This window comes from Panthera pardus, unplaced genomic scaffold (assembly GCF_024362965.1).
Source record: "Panthera pardus isolate Hobbes unplaced genomic scaffold, ASM2436296v1 HiC_scaffold_25, whole genome shotgun sequence".
In the NCBI taxonomy this organism is placed as follows: Eukaryota; Metazoa; Chordata; class Mammalia; order Carnivora; family Felidae; genus Panthera; species Panthera pardus.
Genome location: NW_026526821.1, coordinates 36,464,477 through 36,480,354, shown reverse-complemented (window position 1 = coordinate 36,480,354; position 15,878 = coordinate 36,464,477). Strand labels below are relative to the sequence as shown.

Sequence of the window (15,878 nt, the reverse complement as noted above, 5' to 3'; positions counted from 1 at the left end):
CCAGGTCGCCTCCGCCGGGCGAGCAGACGGCGGCAAGCACGCCAGCCTCGCCGCCGCCGCCTCTGCCACTACTGCTGCCAGCAGCGCGCTCTGGGCGGCTCGCTTGCTCGCGGGAAGCGGGCCGGGCTCCCCGCGGGCAGGCCCTCCTCCTGGGGCAAAAGCCGCAGCTGACGCAGGCGGCTTGGAAGGCGGAAGCTGTCCCGCTCCGACCGCTCAGGCAGCGCCGCGGCGCCTACACCTGGGGCCTCCACCGGCGGGCACAGGCGCCCGACCCGAGGAGTCCGAGGGGGCTCGTGGCCATCTACATGGCCCTGCGCGTCCCTGAGCAGCGGGCCCTACCAAGTTCCTCGCCGCACCCTGCCCCCCTTCCCGCCTGGTCCAAAGATCCTGAGGACGAGGGTGTGCGCCTGGCCCTGCGACGTCTAGGTCTTATCACGCGTCGCTAAGCCCCCCGGCCCCTTCCAAGTTCCTCCCAGTACTCCCCCTCCCCATCAACCGGAGGGAAGGGGCGTGTCTTTTGCACGACACGCCCCCTCATGAATATTAATAAGCGCGCATGCGCCAGCCCCGCGCGCTGGGTAGAGGTGGCCAGCCCGGGCCGCTGCTCTCAGACGGGCTCTCCGAGTCCCTCTCCGAGAGCCGGGCGGGCACGCGTCATTGTGTTACCTGCGGCCGGCCCGCGAGCTGGGCTCGTTTTTTTTTTTTTTTTCTCCCCTCCCTCTCTCCTTTCTAAGCAGCTGATCTGAAAGGGAATAAAAGGCTGCGCATAATCATAATAATAAAAGAAGGGGAGCGCGAGAGAAGGAAAGAAAGCCGGGAGGTGGAAGAGGAGGGGGAGCGCCTCAAAGAAGCGATCAGAATAATAAAAGGAGGCCGGGCCCTTTGCCTTCTGGAACGCGCCGCTCTTGAAAGAGCTTTTGAAAAGTGGTGTTGTTTTCCAGTCGTGCATGCTCCAATCGGCGGAGTATATTAGAGCCGGGACGCGGCGGCCGCAGGGGCAGCGGCGACGGCAGCACCGGCGGCAGCACCGGTCGGAGCACCAGCGCGAGCAGCAGCGGCGGCGTCCCGAGTGCCCGCGGCGCGCGGCGCAGCGATGCGGTCCCCACGGACGCGCGGCCGGCCCGGGCGCCCCCTGAGCCTCCTGCTCGCCCTGCTCTGCGCCCTGCGAGCCAAGGTAGGAGCCCGCCGGGCCTCCCTCCCGGCCCGCCCTCTCCTTTTCCTCGCAGCGCCCCGGACGCCTGCGGTTGGGCGCCTGGAACGGGCTCGGGAGCCCTCGGGCGTTCGGCTTCCCCGCCCGGTCCCTGCGCCTGAGAGGCTGCACCGGGGCTGGGGGAGCCTCCGGCCTCCTAAATGTATCCTCCCGGCGGGGCAGGGGGCTGCGTTCTCACCGCTCTTCTCCCCGGGGGCAGTCGTCGGATTTCTCCTGCACTCGTGCATTTTTTGTACGGGAATCACGTCTAGTCCTTGCACTCAGTTTTGCAAAATTATTTTCACTTGGCGCTGAGGGCTCGTCGGGGCGGGCGGGGAGGGAGTCGCTACTTCCACCCTCGAAGAAAACAACTTTCCCCTGCGCTGACCTCCCTCCCTCCCTCGCCGGCAGGTGTGCGGGGCCTCCGGCCAATTCGAATTGGAGATCCTGTCCATGCAGAACGTGAACGGGGAGCTGCAGAACGGGAACTGCTGCGGCGGCGTCCGGAACCCGGGGGACCGCAAGTGCTCCCACGACGAGTGTGACACGTATTTCAAAGTGTGCCTCAAGGAGTACCAGTCCCGCGTCACGGCCGGGGGGCCCTGCAGCTTCGGCTCGGGCTCCACTCCTGTCATCGGGGGCAACACCTTCAATCTCAAGGCCAGTCGTGGCAACGAACGCAACCGCATCGTGCTGCCTTTCAGTTTCGCGTGGCCGGTGAGTGGGCTACGCGGTGAGGGAGGCCCGCCGAGGTCCGTACCCACGCGCCTCTCTCTTGCGAGAGGGATTTAAAGGACCTTGGCTTGAAACTCCGAGCTAACTGGAAAAGTCTGGTGGGGTGGGGTGTTGGGCAGCCGAGACTATATAGTTACTTATCAGCAGGCCCTATCTTCGTGGCTTTTTTGCTAAGCGCCCAAAAGTGGGGAGCCCACAGAGGTTTGTGGGGCAAAGCTCCCAGGAAGTCTGGTTTAAACTTGCAACTAACACGAAGGCCCTAGAGTGACCCCGCCCCGAGCTAGGAGTTCATTATAGATGATCTTTGCTTAACCAATTAAACCTGATGCGCCATGGAAGGCGACGCGGCGCAGTTCTGGTCTTCGAACGCCGTCCAAATCGGCACCCTCCCCTTTCTCGTGAGCGGCTGGGAGGGCGGGCGTGTCCTTCCTGGAGGGTGTGGGGGAGCCCGTTTCCCGCTGCTCCCCGGGAGATTTGGGGCGTGCGGGGACGCGCTCTGGGCTGAATGTAAGGGGTCGGGGGCTGCTGCCGCAGAGAAGGGTGGGGGGTTGGGGGTTGGGGGGTGTCTCCAAGCCGCTGCTGGAGCTGTGAACCCGAGAGCCTCCGCCCCCTGCCGGCCCCTTCCTGCCCTCGCCCCCGCGCGGTGTAGCCGTTGTGGCCTCACTTCCAGCGGTTCCCGGGCTCTGGAACCAGCTGTGTTTGCAAACTTCCCGGGGAAGGGCGGGGGTACGCCCTCGTCCGGCGGGCGCCCGGCCCCCGCTAGCCTCCGGGGGCGTGTCAAGGCCTGGAAGTGGGGGGGCCTGTTAGAGGCAGCCGCTGAGAGTGCGAGTGCGTGGACCCCCGCCCCGGTGCAGCTAGGCCAGCCAGCCGACTCTGCAACGAGGCCCTTGCAACATCCCAAATTGGGTAGAAGGAAGATGAGTGTGATTGCAGAAGGGGAGGAAAGGGGAAAATGCTCGTGCCCTCTGCTCAGCTCCTGCTGTCCGGGAGGTGTGGCTCATCGCCCGGACTGGGGCTTGGCCTAGTCTGTGAGGGTGGGTGGCAAGGTGGAGGGGGGGGGGGGTCGGAGGGGAGGGGTGCTCAATGCCCAGGGGAATACTCTCCACCACGTGCTGTCTTGGGGAGCACTCTGCTGCCTCCTACCCGCAGGCTGGGGCTGTGATTCGCATCCCTGGGAGGGGATGGAAAGGGAGGGTACTTTGGTGAATGCGTGCCGGCGTGTGGGTGTATCTTGGGGTGGCTCTCAAGGCCCACATTTCCTGGAGCTGGCGTTATAAAGTGCCCTCTGCCATGGGTGAGATAAGACAGTTATCAGAAACATGCCATTAAAAGGGGCTTATAAAAACCTGTGGTATGTGGAGTTCTCTGAGAATGGAGGGCCTCGTCTGTTGCCGGATTTCAATTTTACAAAGAGTGTTTATCTTGTTTGTTAATCCCCTACTAGGGAGAACTTTAAAGAGGCTGGCCATTTTCTAATCTGACTGGGCCCAAGTTAACTGTGAATACTGACCGCCCTTGAACTTGTGTTTGGAGTTTAGGGGGAAGGGGCCTGCAGGTGGTTCCACCCTCCTGAGGATCAGTCCGGAGCCCCTTGCGTTTCACAAGACCATAAAAGGAATCTTATTAGTGATGTGGAAAAGCTGCAGGCCTGGCTGAGGCTCACTTTGGAGAGTAGGGTCAGAGGACCGCTTGGATGAGAACAAGGAGCCTTGCTCCCCCAGGCCTGGCTTTGGAAAGTGACCTAGGTGTGTGTCTGTCCCCATTTGACACTTGGCAGAGTCCTAGATGGGGAATGAGCAGGAAGCCGTGTGTGGGGCAGGGAGACGATTGATTTGCTGGTGCTCTTCTGTGGTTTCAGGGCCCACGGGTCACCAACCATGAAATAGACTCTCGGCTTTTCTAGAATGGGGAGAATGCTGGGACTACACTGAGTGTGGTTCTTTTGAAGTTGGGCCAAGTGCATGTATCACTCATAAATGAGTCTCCACCCTGCCCCCCTAAAAGGCCTGCTGTGAAACTTAAGCTTTACTTCCCAAGAGAAAGTGGAGTTTAGGTGTATTGTTTTAGTTTATTTTCCCGAGTGTGGTTGGAGAAACACCACAGTCTGTAACTTTCAAGAATGATTCCAGGGTGAGTGTTAAGTGAAGTGAAAGCACTTAGGTATTGACGTAGTTAGTGCAGCTTCGTTCAGTTTGGCAATTAAATATTAATAAGCATGTCTATCTAGAACTGACTTTCTTGAATAGGTAAAAACTGAACTTGGTACAAAATTCAATACGGAAAGACAATATGGTCTTTAAAAAAAAAAAAACAACGCCTTGGACTTCCAGCCACTTGAGCCCCTGACCCTACAATTAGTTACTGTCCACATGGGTCCTCCCAAATGTGTGGACAGTGGGAGAATCCTGGTTCGTGGTGCACAGTAGGTCAGTTTGGAAGGTGGTGTAATTCATGTCTTTTGTTTGGGATTATGACCCCAATCAAATAACTGTTCGTGCTCTAGAGAGGAAGAAGAGGAAATAATTCGGCCACATTTGAAATCTAGTCCACATTCCAGTGTCCATGTGGGAGGCTCTGTAGAGGTGGGCCTGCCCATCGGATAGTATCTGATTATGTTCCATTTGAATGTCTGCTGCCCCAGCTCCAGGCCTATGGTTCTCATCTGTGGCTTCTAATCCCCGTTCCAGTGCTGCTCACAGGGTCTTGACTTGAAGCAACTGGCCTGATTTATGACCCTCCAATCAGGGGGACCTAGTGATAAGAACAGACATTATGGAAGGTAGTTGGGCTCAACGGGAAGTGATTTGGGAATAACCATTTATAAATCAATGAAATGGTTAGGTCGTGCCTCCCCAAATTAGTGCTGAATCCCAGTGGTACCTGCTTAATAAGAATACATTAATGAAGTTACTACTAACCAGCCCCAAAAGGTTTTTAGGAACTCCAGAACCCCAGTTCGCTGTATTGATCCATTGCAGACCCTGCAGTGAACTGAATCTAGAGAAACTTTGGGGGAAGTGGTTGAGATGTCTGTTCCTTTGGCGTCCTATTTAAATGCCATTGACAGTGATAAAAGGCTTGCTGGGAGCAGCTGAATTTTTCAGGAAAATCCAATGAAGTGTGTTTCTTGCATACCAGAGTGATGCCAACTTTGGCCCCCTTTATACTTAAGGCCTGATTGAGCAACTGCCAGGGATTTGGGTAAATCAGATGTCACGAGGTTAATCACAGAATGTAATTGACACTGTCCTTGCCTTTATGCCCTCTGTTGTGTTTCCTGGACCCTGAGCCTCTGTAGGTGTGGTGTGGACACGCAGAAGGTGGAGGGATGGGGTTCTCATTTGAACTGGCTCCTTTCTACAGCCAGTGTGTGCAACCCATGTGGCCATATCATGCATGCATGCATGCAAACAGCACATGTGAGTGTAAGGGCTTGGAGCAAGGGATTTCCTTATGTGGAGAAAACCTCTTCTGCTCCCAGACACCTATGTCAAATTAAAGTGATGAAATGACAGGTCTGTGTTGCAAAACCAGGCTTGGGGGAAAGTAGAGCTGCACTCACTTTGTGCTAAGTGTCTTCAGAGTGGCTGCTCTCCACATGAAATCCTTCTGCAAGGTACTTGGTTTTTAATTTTTTTTTTCTTTTCTAGGTGTAAACTTCTCTGTGTTTTCTGCCTCCTTGTTGTGTTGTTTCTTAGCAACTTATTCAAACCTCCAGTACTTATAGGAGTTTGCAGCCCACCAACTCCACACCCATAATTCTACAGGGACTCTAAACATTTGTAGAGAACAGTGAAGCTTTTGGCATCAAGGCTGTTGGGGAGCTGGATGCATAAGGAGGAGTGGCAGCAGCCACTTTCAGGCATGTCCTCTCCCTGGAATCAGTGCTCTGAATACTGCGTAAAATCTTTATAGCGAAGAGTGGTAAGGGACCCTTTGGATAGAAGGCACGTGGAAGGTTTAGCCTGGTGGACAAAATGTTGTTCATGAAAAAATGAAGCCAAGGCAACAAAGATCATGTTCCTGATCTGAAAACAAGAATGTAAACAGAGGCCTTGACTGGGTTCATAGCAGCCACCAGCCCATTGTAAAGGCCAGAACTTGGTTCCAATGTCAGACTTTTCAAGATTAGTTACAATGTAAGAATGCATAATATCTGGATGTGCATACAATGAGCATGATAATCCATAAAAGCAAATGTTCCTGAGCATTCCCCCCTCCTTGGTAAACTTCTATAAGCATGTTCCTTCCCCTACCTATTAACCCCCTAGGTTAGGTTCTGAGCTGAGAGAAGTGACACTTGGTTCCAGCTTTTAAATATACTTAAAAAAAAAAAAAAAAACTAGAACAGAATAAGTTGAACCAATTTTTCAACTTGAGGAAGATGTGTTAGGATGTGATGATTCTCATGTTTTCTAGGGTGGTAGCAGAGGCGGGGATAGGGTTTTGCATTCAGAAATGTTCCACCTTTCTCTTGGCTCGTGATGCCGAGTGGCTGTGTTGTGATTTCCTTGCTGGTTTCTGATCATTGCATGGACCGCCCTGCCCCTGTGGCCCTTGTTTTTACGGGGCCGGCGACATTTGTCACTGGTGTGGTGCATGTGCAGGGCAGAAATTGTGCAGCATGGCTCCCAGTGGTTAAAAGTGGTACAATAAATAGTCCAACACTCAGAGTCCTCTACCAGCTCAGCCCAGTTTTTGTGCACTTTTGGTAAATAAGTAGAAAGGCTTCTTGTTCAGGCTTGCTCTGTGTGAACCGGACGGTTGTGCTTGGCTGGTTTCTCGGTATTCTATCTATTAACCTCGCCACCCTTTTGTAACTGGTGCATTTAATTATCAGTGGGATGCTTTTCAAACAGGTAAGGGTAATGATGGGAAAGGGGGTGGGGGCATCTCATTGAGCCTCTCCAATCTGGATATGAGCTTTGGGGCCCACTCGGTGAGTCTTTGAGGTGGGCTTTCATGAGAAAATCGCCCTTTGTAACCAGATCGGACTCTATTGAAATGTCAAGCCCTGCACACTGAATTGCTGTCTATGGCTGAAGTTGTCTTGGCTTGGATGCTGTGGGGAAGTTGTCCTTTCTTCAGGCCCTCCCCTCACCACCGCCCTGTGACACGTGAATTTTTCGTACGAGCGTGCGTGTGCCCACACATGCGATCTCTGAAGCCTTTATTTGGTATGTTTGTGACTGGAATATTTTATACTGTGGCCACCCAGACGCAGGCAGGACAATAGTGTGGCCGAATTGACTGAAATGAGGATTACAGAGAATAATGCGGCCTCTCCAAAAATACTGCTAATACAGGGCCTGCGACAGGAAGCGACAGTTGAGTCAGCAGAGTACAGGGCCCCAGACAAACCCGGGGGCCGACTGACTCGCACAATGGCCCCCTGGGCACATCGGGCATTCCCAGGGTGTGCACTCCTCGGCCGCCTGTCGCGGTGGCCTGGGGTTTTGGACGCCGCACGCGTGCCGTTTGGATGGCGGTTTGTTTGTGTCCGTCAGCTTGGCAGGAATGGAAGCAGCCTCTTCTCAGGGCTTGGTTTGGCTGCCGCTGTTGCCAGGAAAAGGAAGCTCCCAGCTGCCAACACAATTACCTTTGTTTCTTACATCCCCCTTCTTAATGTGGCAATTAAGTGCTTACCACTCTGCCCGGTGCCAAGGTAACCACCGAGGAGTCAGATGGGCGCAGAACACAGCCCTCCCGCAGCCACGGTGCCCGGGGCGGGAAGAGGCCCTTGGGATCCTGGGATGCCTTGGGATTTCGAAGTTGGGGCCCTCCTTTAGGTAAAAGGCTGCGGAAGTCCTTCTGAAAGCTGGCTGTCCCTCTTTCCTGCTGCACGAGAATAAGAACCAGCCACTGTTGCCAGCATCCCCTGGGCCTGGAGGTGGGAAGGGGCACAGGCCCAGGCTGAAGTTGTGTTAGCTGCCCATCCCTCCTGCTTTGCCCCCAGGCTGTTGTTCTGGGGAGATTGAAGAGAAGAGATGAAAGCAAGGGGATTCTTCTAGTCTTACTTTTGTAGTTTGAAACCAAGAAAAATCCCGGTATTTGCTATTTGTGATTCTCGTGGGTGGTATTTTCATAGGAGCTTGAGTCGGAACACTTGCCCATCATCTGGCCTGGCACCCCCTCCCCAAGCCATTGGTGGGGGATGCCCAGTGAGTTGGCCTCCGCTGTCAGGGGAGGGGGTCAGATTTACAGTGACAAATTGGGCGTGACAAGATCATAGCAGATTGCATCTGATTTTTGGCCTGGTACTGGCCTCCTAGGATGGTATAAAGTGTGTGCGTGGTCTGGATCTTGGAGTCTGGAACTATATTCTGGGATGTACAGAGGTCAAGCGTGGGCCTGGGAAAAATTAAAGTTCCTAGCAAGTAATAATCATTACCAAATTATCTTGATTGTTGACCTATAGTGTGGGGATGGAGTGGGAGGTAAGAGGGCCTCCTAATAGGGGCCTTGGAGGGAATCCTTTCTTCTGAAGGCTGGGTGGGAGGAATCCTCCTGCTCCAGGAGGTGAGGCCCAGAACCATAAGTCCTTCTCCGAAACCAGAAAGAGAGATGGCCCAGGGCTTTTTCTTTCTTTTTTGGCAAGGCCTTGTTGCCAGTGCTGCAGCCCCCAGCCCAAACCCCATGTCCACCACCAAGAAGGCAGTTCATGGAAGATCAGGACACTCCCTGTCCAGAACTCTGTGCCACCCAACCCTCAGGGTTGCGTAGTGTTGGTCAGCAACTCCTGAGGTCTCACCAGTTCTGGTGAGGATGAGCCAGGTACACAGCTTGGTCTTCCAGGTTCTTGTGCAAGTTTGAAGGATGCTGCCTTCTTTGAGCATTCATTAAGCAGGGTTAAGACTGTCATGCCAGCTCAGTCCCGGCACGCCTTCTCCTTTCTGTGGGGTTTGTGGATGTTAGGTGTTTAGTGCTTGTGCAAGTCTGTCAGAAATCTGGATATCAATGCATTTAATCAGGATTAATTACAACAATACGTGGAAGTGTAGAACGTGGGTCTCAACATGGCCAGCAAACGAAGGGCTTAATTATACAGAATACACATCTGGCCTCATTTGGATTTGGCTCTCACCTCCAATCAGTAGAGAAATGTAATTTCTTGCTGCTCTCAGGGAAGAGTCCTGTAATTTGTAGGAAGTCTCAGGAAACTTAGAGGCTGTAAATAAGATGTAACTTTGACTAATAAAATATTAACGATGACAACAATGAATTTGGACCCGTGGCCACCAAACAGGAGAGGGCTGGGTATGTGCCCCGGCTTGCCTGGTTTTGCTTGCTTTTCAGAGCATTTTCCCACAGTTATCAGTGAACGAAATGGAATCCGGCTCTGCTTTGAGTATGAAACATATTTCGGCTGAATTCCAAAGCAGGGTCTATCACAAGATATTTTTATATTCAGAGACGGCATGCTGTGTCTCTGAGCAGTAAGCTTGTCTAGAGTTATGAATGAAGCTCTTTTTTTTTTTTTTTCCTCTCGTGTTCCATTTTTGCCTTCACCTTGTGGGTGCCTTCTCATGGTGGCTGTGTGTCTGGTGGCATGGGATTATTTGAGAAATGCGCACTATTTCCGATGCATTGGTATCTGACAGTGACAGCTCAGGGACACGGAGGAAGGGCTCATGTGCTCCCCCCAACCCCCATCTATTTCTCCAGCTTCAAGATGGCAGGCTTATTTAAACCCTGCTGTTTTGTGAGACTGACCTCATTCTAAATTACAAATGAAGATTTGAGTAAAAGCGGGAATTTGCTAATGGCTTGGATTTGGGGGGGGGGAGGTAGAATTCTGAGATAAACCTGGAAGATAAAAGGTGCCTTCAGTATAATAGCTGGCATCCTGCCAGTGTCCAGGGAATTTGTTTAGTTAGTGGACTCTATTATTCCTGGAATGTTAGATCTTATTGACAGATAAGTCCATCAATAGCTATAACCCATGGGTGTGTGATTATTTCTCCCTTTTGTACTCTGGTCCCCAGAGTCTGCCCCCTAAACACCCCAAGTTAGGTCACCGCCTTTGTCTTAGTCTCTTTGCACCTACCCCCTCCTGCTTCCTAGAGTCACCTGATACTTGTGGGAGCTGAGATGGTCTCACACAGACAGGGCTTTCAAAGGGGTTCTGAAAAGGAAAAGGGGGCCTCCCTAGGGACTGCCCCACCAGGGCCCAAAGTGTAACCTTAGCAATAGCCAGCCCTCCTCACTGGATGAGGGGGCCTCCCCCCCCCCCCCCCCCCCCGCCCCGGGTACAAATACCTGGTTAGGTTAGCTTAGAATAAATTCTTTGTGTGTTTTTCTCATGCACTGGAGTTAGGGTCTGGAAAGCTTTGGAAAACCGTATAGCATTCACATATAGGGAGGTGGTATTTCCTCATGATGACTTTGGGCTGCTTGCGTACAATGGCCCTGACTGACCACGGTGGGCCCCCACCAGGTGAAAGCATCAACCTGAGGGTGGGTGCCAGGGAGGGGAGTTGGGTGACCTCCATTCCACAGCAGAGTTGTCACTTTGGCTTTGTGGTTCTGTTTGGCAGAGTGTGTGGGGAGTCCAAGCAAGGTAGACATTTGGGCCCTGACCTCTATTTCTGAATACTAAGCTGTTGTTTATCTGTGTTGCAGAGGTCCTACACTTTGCTCGTGGAGGCGTGGGATTCCAGCAATGACACTCTCCGTAAGTATCACAGCAAGGGGCTTTTCTCTGGGTGCGTCTTTGTGGAAGCACAGTGCTTGGAGTACAGCAGGGTCAGAGCTGAATCTGTCTCCTGAATGCTTCAGAGGACTTGTACCACTCCCTGCCGTCTGCCCCTGTGTCCCTACCCCAGGGCCCATACTCCAGGGCAAACTGCTCCATGGAGTCTTTTCCATAACCTTCCCAGAACGTTCGCTTGGAACATTAAGTGGCCAGGACAGATTCCCTGTTAACTCAGTCCCTGACTAAGGGACCTAGATTATCGTTGGGATAGAGATCTTAATGGTTTTACAACGTTAAAACCTTGTAGACTGCTAAAGGATCAAAGTGGTGACTTTTTAAAAGTCCATTTAAACTTTAAGTGAGTGTTTAATCTCTCATCGGAAAGATAAAGCCTGCGGAGGTGGCGCTGGGCTCTAAATCTAAAGGCCGACCTTGAATTTCACTTGGTGGGCAGGTGAGCTTCTAGGCAGTCAGGGTTTCTTTCCCACACTGTGCACCACAGACCTTTCATTGAAGTGGAGTCCCAGAGCCTCACAGGTACCACACCTGCCTGGCCCCTTCTGAAAGATGACTGTTTCAGTGCAGGCTGCTTTTTCAGAGCTTTGAGGGGTGGCTTTTGGTGGGGAAGCCACTGAGGCTGTGTCTGGAACTGGCAGCAGCCTGGCTTATAAAGTGTAGTCTTTGCTCCTTACATGTAACTTAAAAGTGTTTTCTCTTACCCGCAGTAACTGTGCATTCCGTTTTTGCTGGGAGGATCGTCCTGGGGAAATGTGATTCACGTTGAAATCCATTAGTCTGTGGGGGAGGAAGGGTTGATCCAACATTTTGTCTTTGCCCTCCATTCTCTGAATGTCTCATCCCTTTTGCTTCTCTAACTCACTGACCCTTTCTTTGTGTTTTTGTTTTGTTTTGTTTTGTTTGTTTTATTTGGGTTTTTTTGTTTGTTTTTGCTGCTGCTAATATTTCCCCTCATTTTCTCATCATGTTTTTTTTTTTTTTAATTGAATCTGAGAATGGTGCATGCCCAGAGTGGGCACATTGGAGGCTTGGTACCTGCTAGGCTGCTTCAGGCTGCATATGGCTTGTTGCGCCACTGGGGGCCACGTAGCCCTTGCTGAGCCCTGGTGAGCCAGAGGCTCCAGGCCATTTGGATCCCCGTTCTTGCTTTGACATCCAAAACCCAGATCTGTGGCCTTCCTCTCCGAGGGGCACCCCTGTCCCACTGTGGTGTGGTAGGAGGGGAGGGTGGTAACCAGCCTTGGTTGTGGGTCATATGACCAGTCAGGGTCACAGACACTGTTTTGTTCTCTCCTCCCTGCCCACAACACAAACGTTGAGTGTTGTGTCACTGTGACCTGGTCACAATGGTAACTAAGCATGGGAAAGACTCGGAGCTGGGGAGGGAGGGAAATAGACCAGAGAACCTCTGGTGCACATGTGGTCCTCTTTTCCCTTCCCTTTTGGATGTTAGAACAGTCTGATAAAGTGAACATCCTTGAGATCCTGGCTCATGGTAAGAGCTGGATCAGGACACTGACCCTCTAGCACCTACAGGGCCCTTCCTGGGCCTTCCGTCACCCCACAGGTCAGGTAGCTGTGCCCCTGGGAAGCAGATGCCCATCTAGAGCTGCCCATGGTTGTCTACATTTCAGGGTGGCCTTGGTTTTGGATTCTGGGGCATCTCCTCGCTGGGGAGAGAGTAACTAAGTCCATGGAACAGCACAAGAAGGAATTAGGGCAGGGATAAAGAACTTCAGACCTCTACCCTTGAAGAAAGGAATGGCCACAAAGTCATGGAATGCCCAGTACATGCAGGTGACTGGAACTCCCTTTGTGAACCCGAGAGGAGGAAATGCTTTATCCACTTGTTTATTCAGCGTCTTTTTTTATGATGCTTCCAAGGGATCTTGAATTCACGTTCAGAAACAAATTTGGCATCTTCTCTCTTCAGATGAGGTCCTGCCTAGGGCCCTTCATGGATGACTGGCACCGGCATTTCAACACGTAGAACCATGAGCCAGAAATCTGGAAGACACCCTGTGTACCTCCCTTTCTAAGGGAGCATCCATAGTATCCATATCTAATCCACCTCCAAGTTCTGAAAATCTCTCCAACAGTTCACTGGAATCCTGCCACCTCTCGCCACAGCCCCTGCCACTGTCCTGGTCCAAGTCCCCATCTGCTAACACCTGAACTCCTACACTAGTGACCACATTAGTCCATCCATATCTACTCCTGTCCACCTCCCATGCTTCCTCCATTCTTCTGCCATCCTGGTCTTTTGAGAGTGTTTCGTTTTTTTTACCTGAAATATGATCAACATATAGTATCTTCTATTAGGTCCTGGTGTACATCTGGATTTGATTCGATTATCATCTTCAGAGATCCCCTTGGTGGCTTCCTGATAGTCTTGGGACAGATCTCTGTGTGGCCTAAAAGGCCTTGCACAGCCATCTTGTTTCTCTGCTAGCTCCAGCCTGCATGCCACACTGTCCTCTACCATATCCATATTCTGGTCCTATCCCACCAGTCACCTTTCTGTCCTCAAATGCACCATCACATTCTGTCCTGCCACAGGGCCTTTGCATGTGCTACTCATGTAGGCTGGAAGGTTTTGCTTATTACTCTCTTCAATCTCTGTCCCTCCCATGGGACTGTACTTCGTGAGGGCAGAGGCTAAGGTTGTGTAGCAACCCAGGTGGAGTTGGCTACTCTTCGAGGGCCAAACAAGTTGGAGATATCCTGTCTTCAGATTAGAGGCAGAGCCCTGAGGTTTAGGACCGAGAATTCCTTCTCCCATCAGCTCTGCAGAGAGAGAGCCTGGCCCAGACAAAGCCCAGGTACTGTCTGTGTGTTAGAGAGTGCTGTCTGAGCCTGGCGTTCCTGGCATCAGTCCTCCGAGGTCATTTCCATTATGTTTCAAAACTGTACTACATAAGGGTACAGATTTTTCCTTTTTCTCCTGTACAGATGGTTTCAGTGTATGGGACTGTTCCGTAGATACGTGAACACAAACCGGCATACTTAGACCAGGTTTTCCTTCTAGCTTCACCATCTTGGCTACGCTCCTGTCTAGTAGGTTTATGGGTTAGTGTGGCCCCAGGGTTATGCTCAGACTCACCTCATTACCTCCATGGCCTGCAAGGCTGGGGGGCGGTGGGGCAGGCTTTGTGCTCCACTTTCACACAGCTAAGGTCTCAGGAGGGTCTGTTAATGTCCTTCTCCAGTCCTGAAGCTGGACTCCCAAGTGAACTACTCCAGATGCATTTCTGTGCCCCAAGCTGAGAGGAAGTGGGATTCAGGTGACAGCAGCTTAGAAGAAGCAGGCAGCAAACTGGCTGTCTTGTAACCCAAATGCCAGAAAGCGTGCCCTAGACACACCTGACTCCCTGCCTGGGGGCTGCCAGGGAAAATCTGCCACACAGGTGTGAGGGTAGGTCTACAGATCTGTTAGCCACATCGAGGATTCTGAGGATTCTGAAATGATCATTCTCCCATCTCCTAGAGATGGGAGGAAAGTATACTGAACTACTGGAAATGACCTGTCCGCCTGGGCCTTTAGGATCGCCCTGGACTCCTGTCTCAGTTGTTTGTTGTCGTTACCTGCCTGAGAGATGCTGGAGGCCTTCGAGCCATGTGTTGAAGTAATTCCTTTATGCAGAACTCATAATCACGTGGTAATAGCTTGCTACATTTTCAAATTAAACCAGCAGAGCAAACATACAGTTAATGGAAGGACATTTTTGTCATTCTTTGGCCTGTGTTTATTTGCAAAACTTAATGTTAGTAAAGTGTTATCTGCGAGTGGTTCTGTGTGTGCTGGGGTGTAAGTCTGCAGGTGTGTGGGTTGTTCAAGGCTTGTCCTGCCCACATGGCAGTTAAACCCAGAAGGTTGACCCTGGGGTGAAGCTGGGAGTCATGTGGATGAAGCGCCCCCCCCCCCCCCCCCCCCCGCCCCAGGAGCGCCTCCTTTCTTGGTCACCTGTTGGGTTTGTATAACCTTGTAAATGAGCACAGGCCCTGAGCCTAGAAAAACAGGGGTGTGGGTGGGTAAAAATCACAGACATTGCTAGTAGGTCCTAATACTGTCTCTCCAAGGTGGCCTTGAATTTGACAAGGCGGTGAAAGGTTGGTGTTGGCAGGTTTAAGAAAACAAACAAGACCAGGCTGGGGTGCTTAGTGCCTTGTTTCCTTTTCACAGCCCTCCCCTGGACTCCTGGCACCCAGTGTTTGGATTTATTTTCGTACCTGTCTCTTTTCTGAGACTAGATTATAAGTGACCTCAGGGCAGGGACCACTTCTTATTTCTCTTGAGAGCTGCTTGAGCTCTGGGCGTGTTTATTTTCAATGGGCACCTTTTAAAGAGCATGACTCGGCTCAGAAAAACCCTCAGTCTACCTGTCGCTAAACTAGGGTGCGTTACTTTCCCGTGTGCCTTCTGGGCAAAGGTGAAAGGTGAAACGCATCAAGTTTGAGGTACAAGTGCAAGGCAAATTTATCACTTCTTAGGAACGTAACTCTACCCCTCGGCTCCAATGAAGAGTTTGAAGTAGGCAAAGTCTTTCTAAAGCAAGACATGAAACTCTAAAACCAGAAGAGAAAGATGGCTAACCTTTACCTGGGATAAGGTGCTTTCTAGAATACGTAAAGAGCTTTTGCAAATTGGTATGACCAATAACACAATAGAAAACTTGGCAGAGGAGAGAAACAGGTTACAGTTCACAGGAACAGATACAAATGGCTTTGTAACCACGTGAAGGGGTGCTCACCGTCACTTAATTAAATGCTAATTAAAATAAGAGCTACTTCTCTCCTTATCAGGCAAAGATCAGAAAGTTTGATAGTATATTATGTTGGCATTGCTGTTGGGAAACCCAGTTTCCTGTGCAGGGAGAAGGACAGGTTGACGGCATCACTCATGGCTGTTTGGGGTTGTCTGCGGATGGGAGTGATGGGTTGTGCTGTCTTCTGACTCAGCACTCCGTTTCTAGGGTGTCTCTTACTACTAGAACCAGGCACATGGACAGACAGTTTCAAGGATGTTCTTTGTGGCTTTGCTTAATTGTAAAAGGCCAAAATAACCTAAATGCACATATGTGAGGAACTAGGGAAAATGTATTTCATTTTATTCCCAGATTGTGAACTACTATGCACCCATTAAAAAGGGTAAGTAAATGTGTAGGCTTCTGGGGAGGGGGACACACTTTTCATTTTTCTGTCCTTTTGTACTGTTTGAATTTTATACCACGTGGGTTTTAG

At 51.4% G+C, this 15,878-nt stretch overlaps 1 protein-coding gene across 1 annotated transcript in view; it reads left to right on the top strand.

Moving 5' to 3' along the window:
• Positions 1–694: 694 nt before the first annotated feature.
• Positions 695–15,878, top strand: part of JAG1 (jagged canonical Notch ligand 1) — a 36,258-nt gene continuing 21,074 nt past the window's right edge. Inside the window, exons 1-3 of the mRNA XM_019462511.2 lie at positions 695–1,174; positions 1,601–1,906; positions 10,547–10,598. Coding sequence (XP_019318056.1) covers positions 1,094–1,174; positions 1,601–1,906; positions 10,547–10,598 — 439 coding nt within the window. The 5' untranslated portion in view covers positions 695–1,093. The remainder of the gene's footprint in view (positions 1,175–1,600; positions 1,907–10,546; positions 10,599–15,878) is intronic.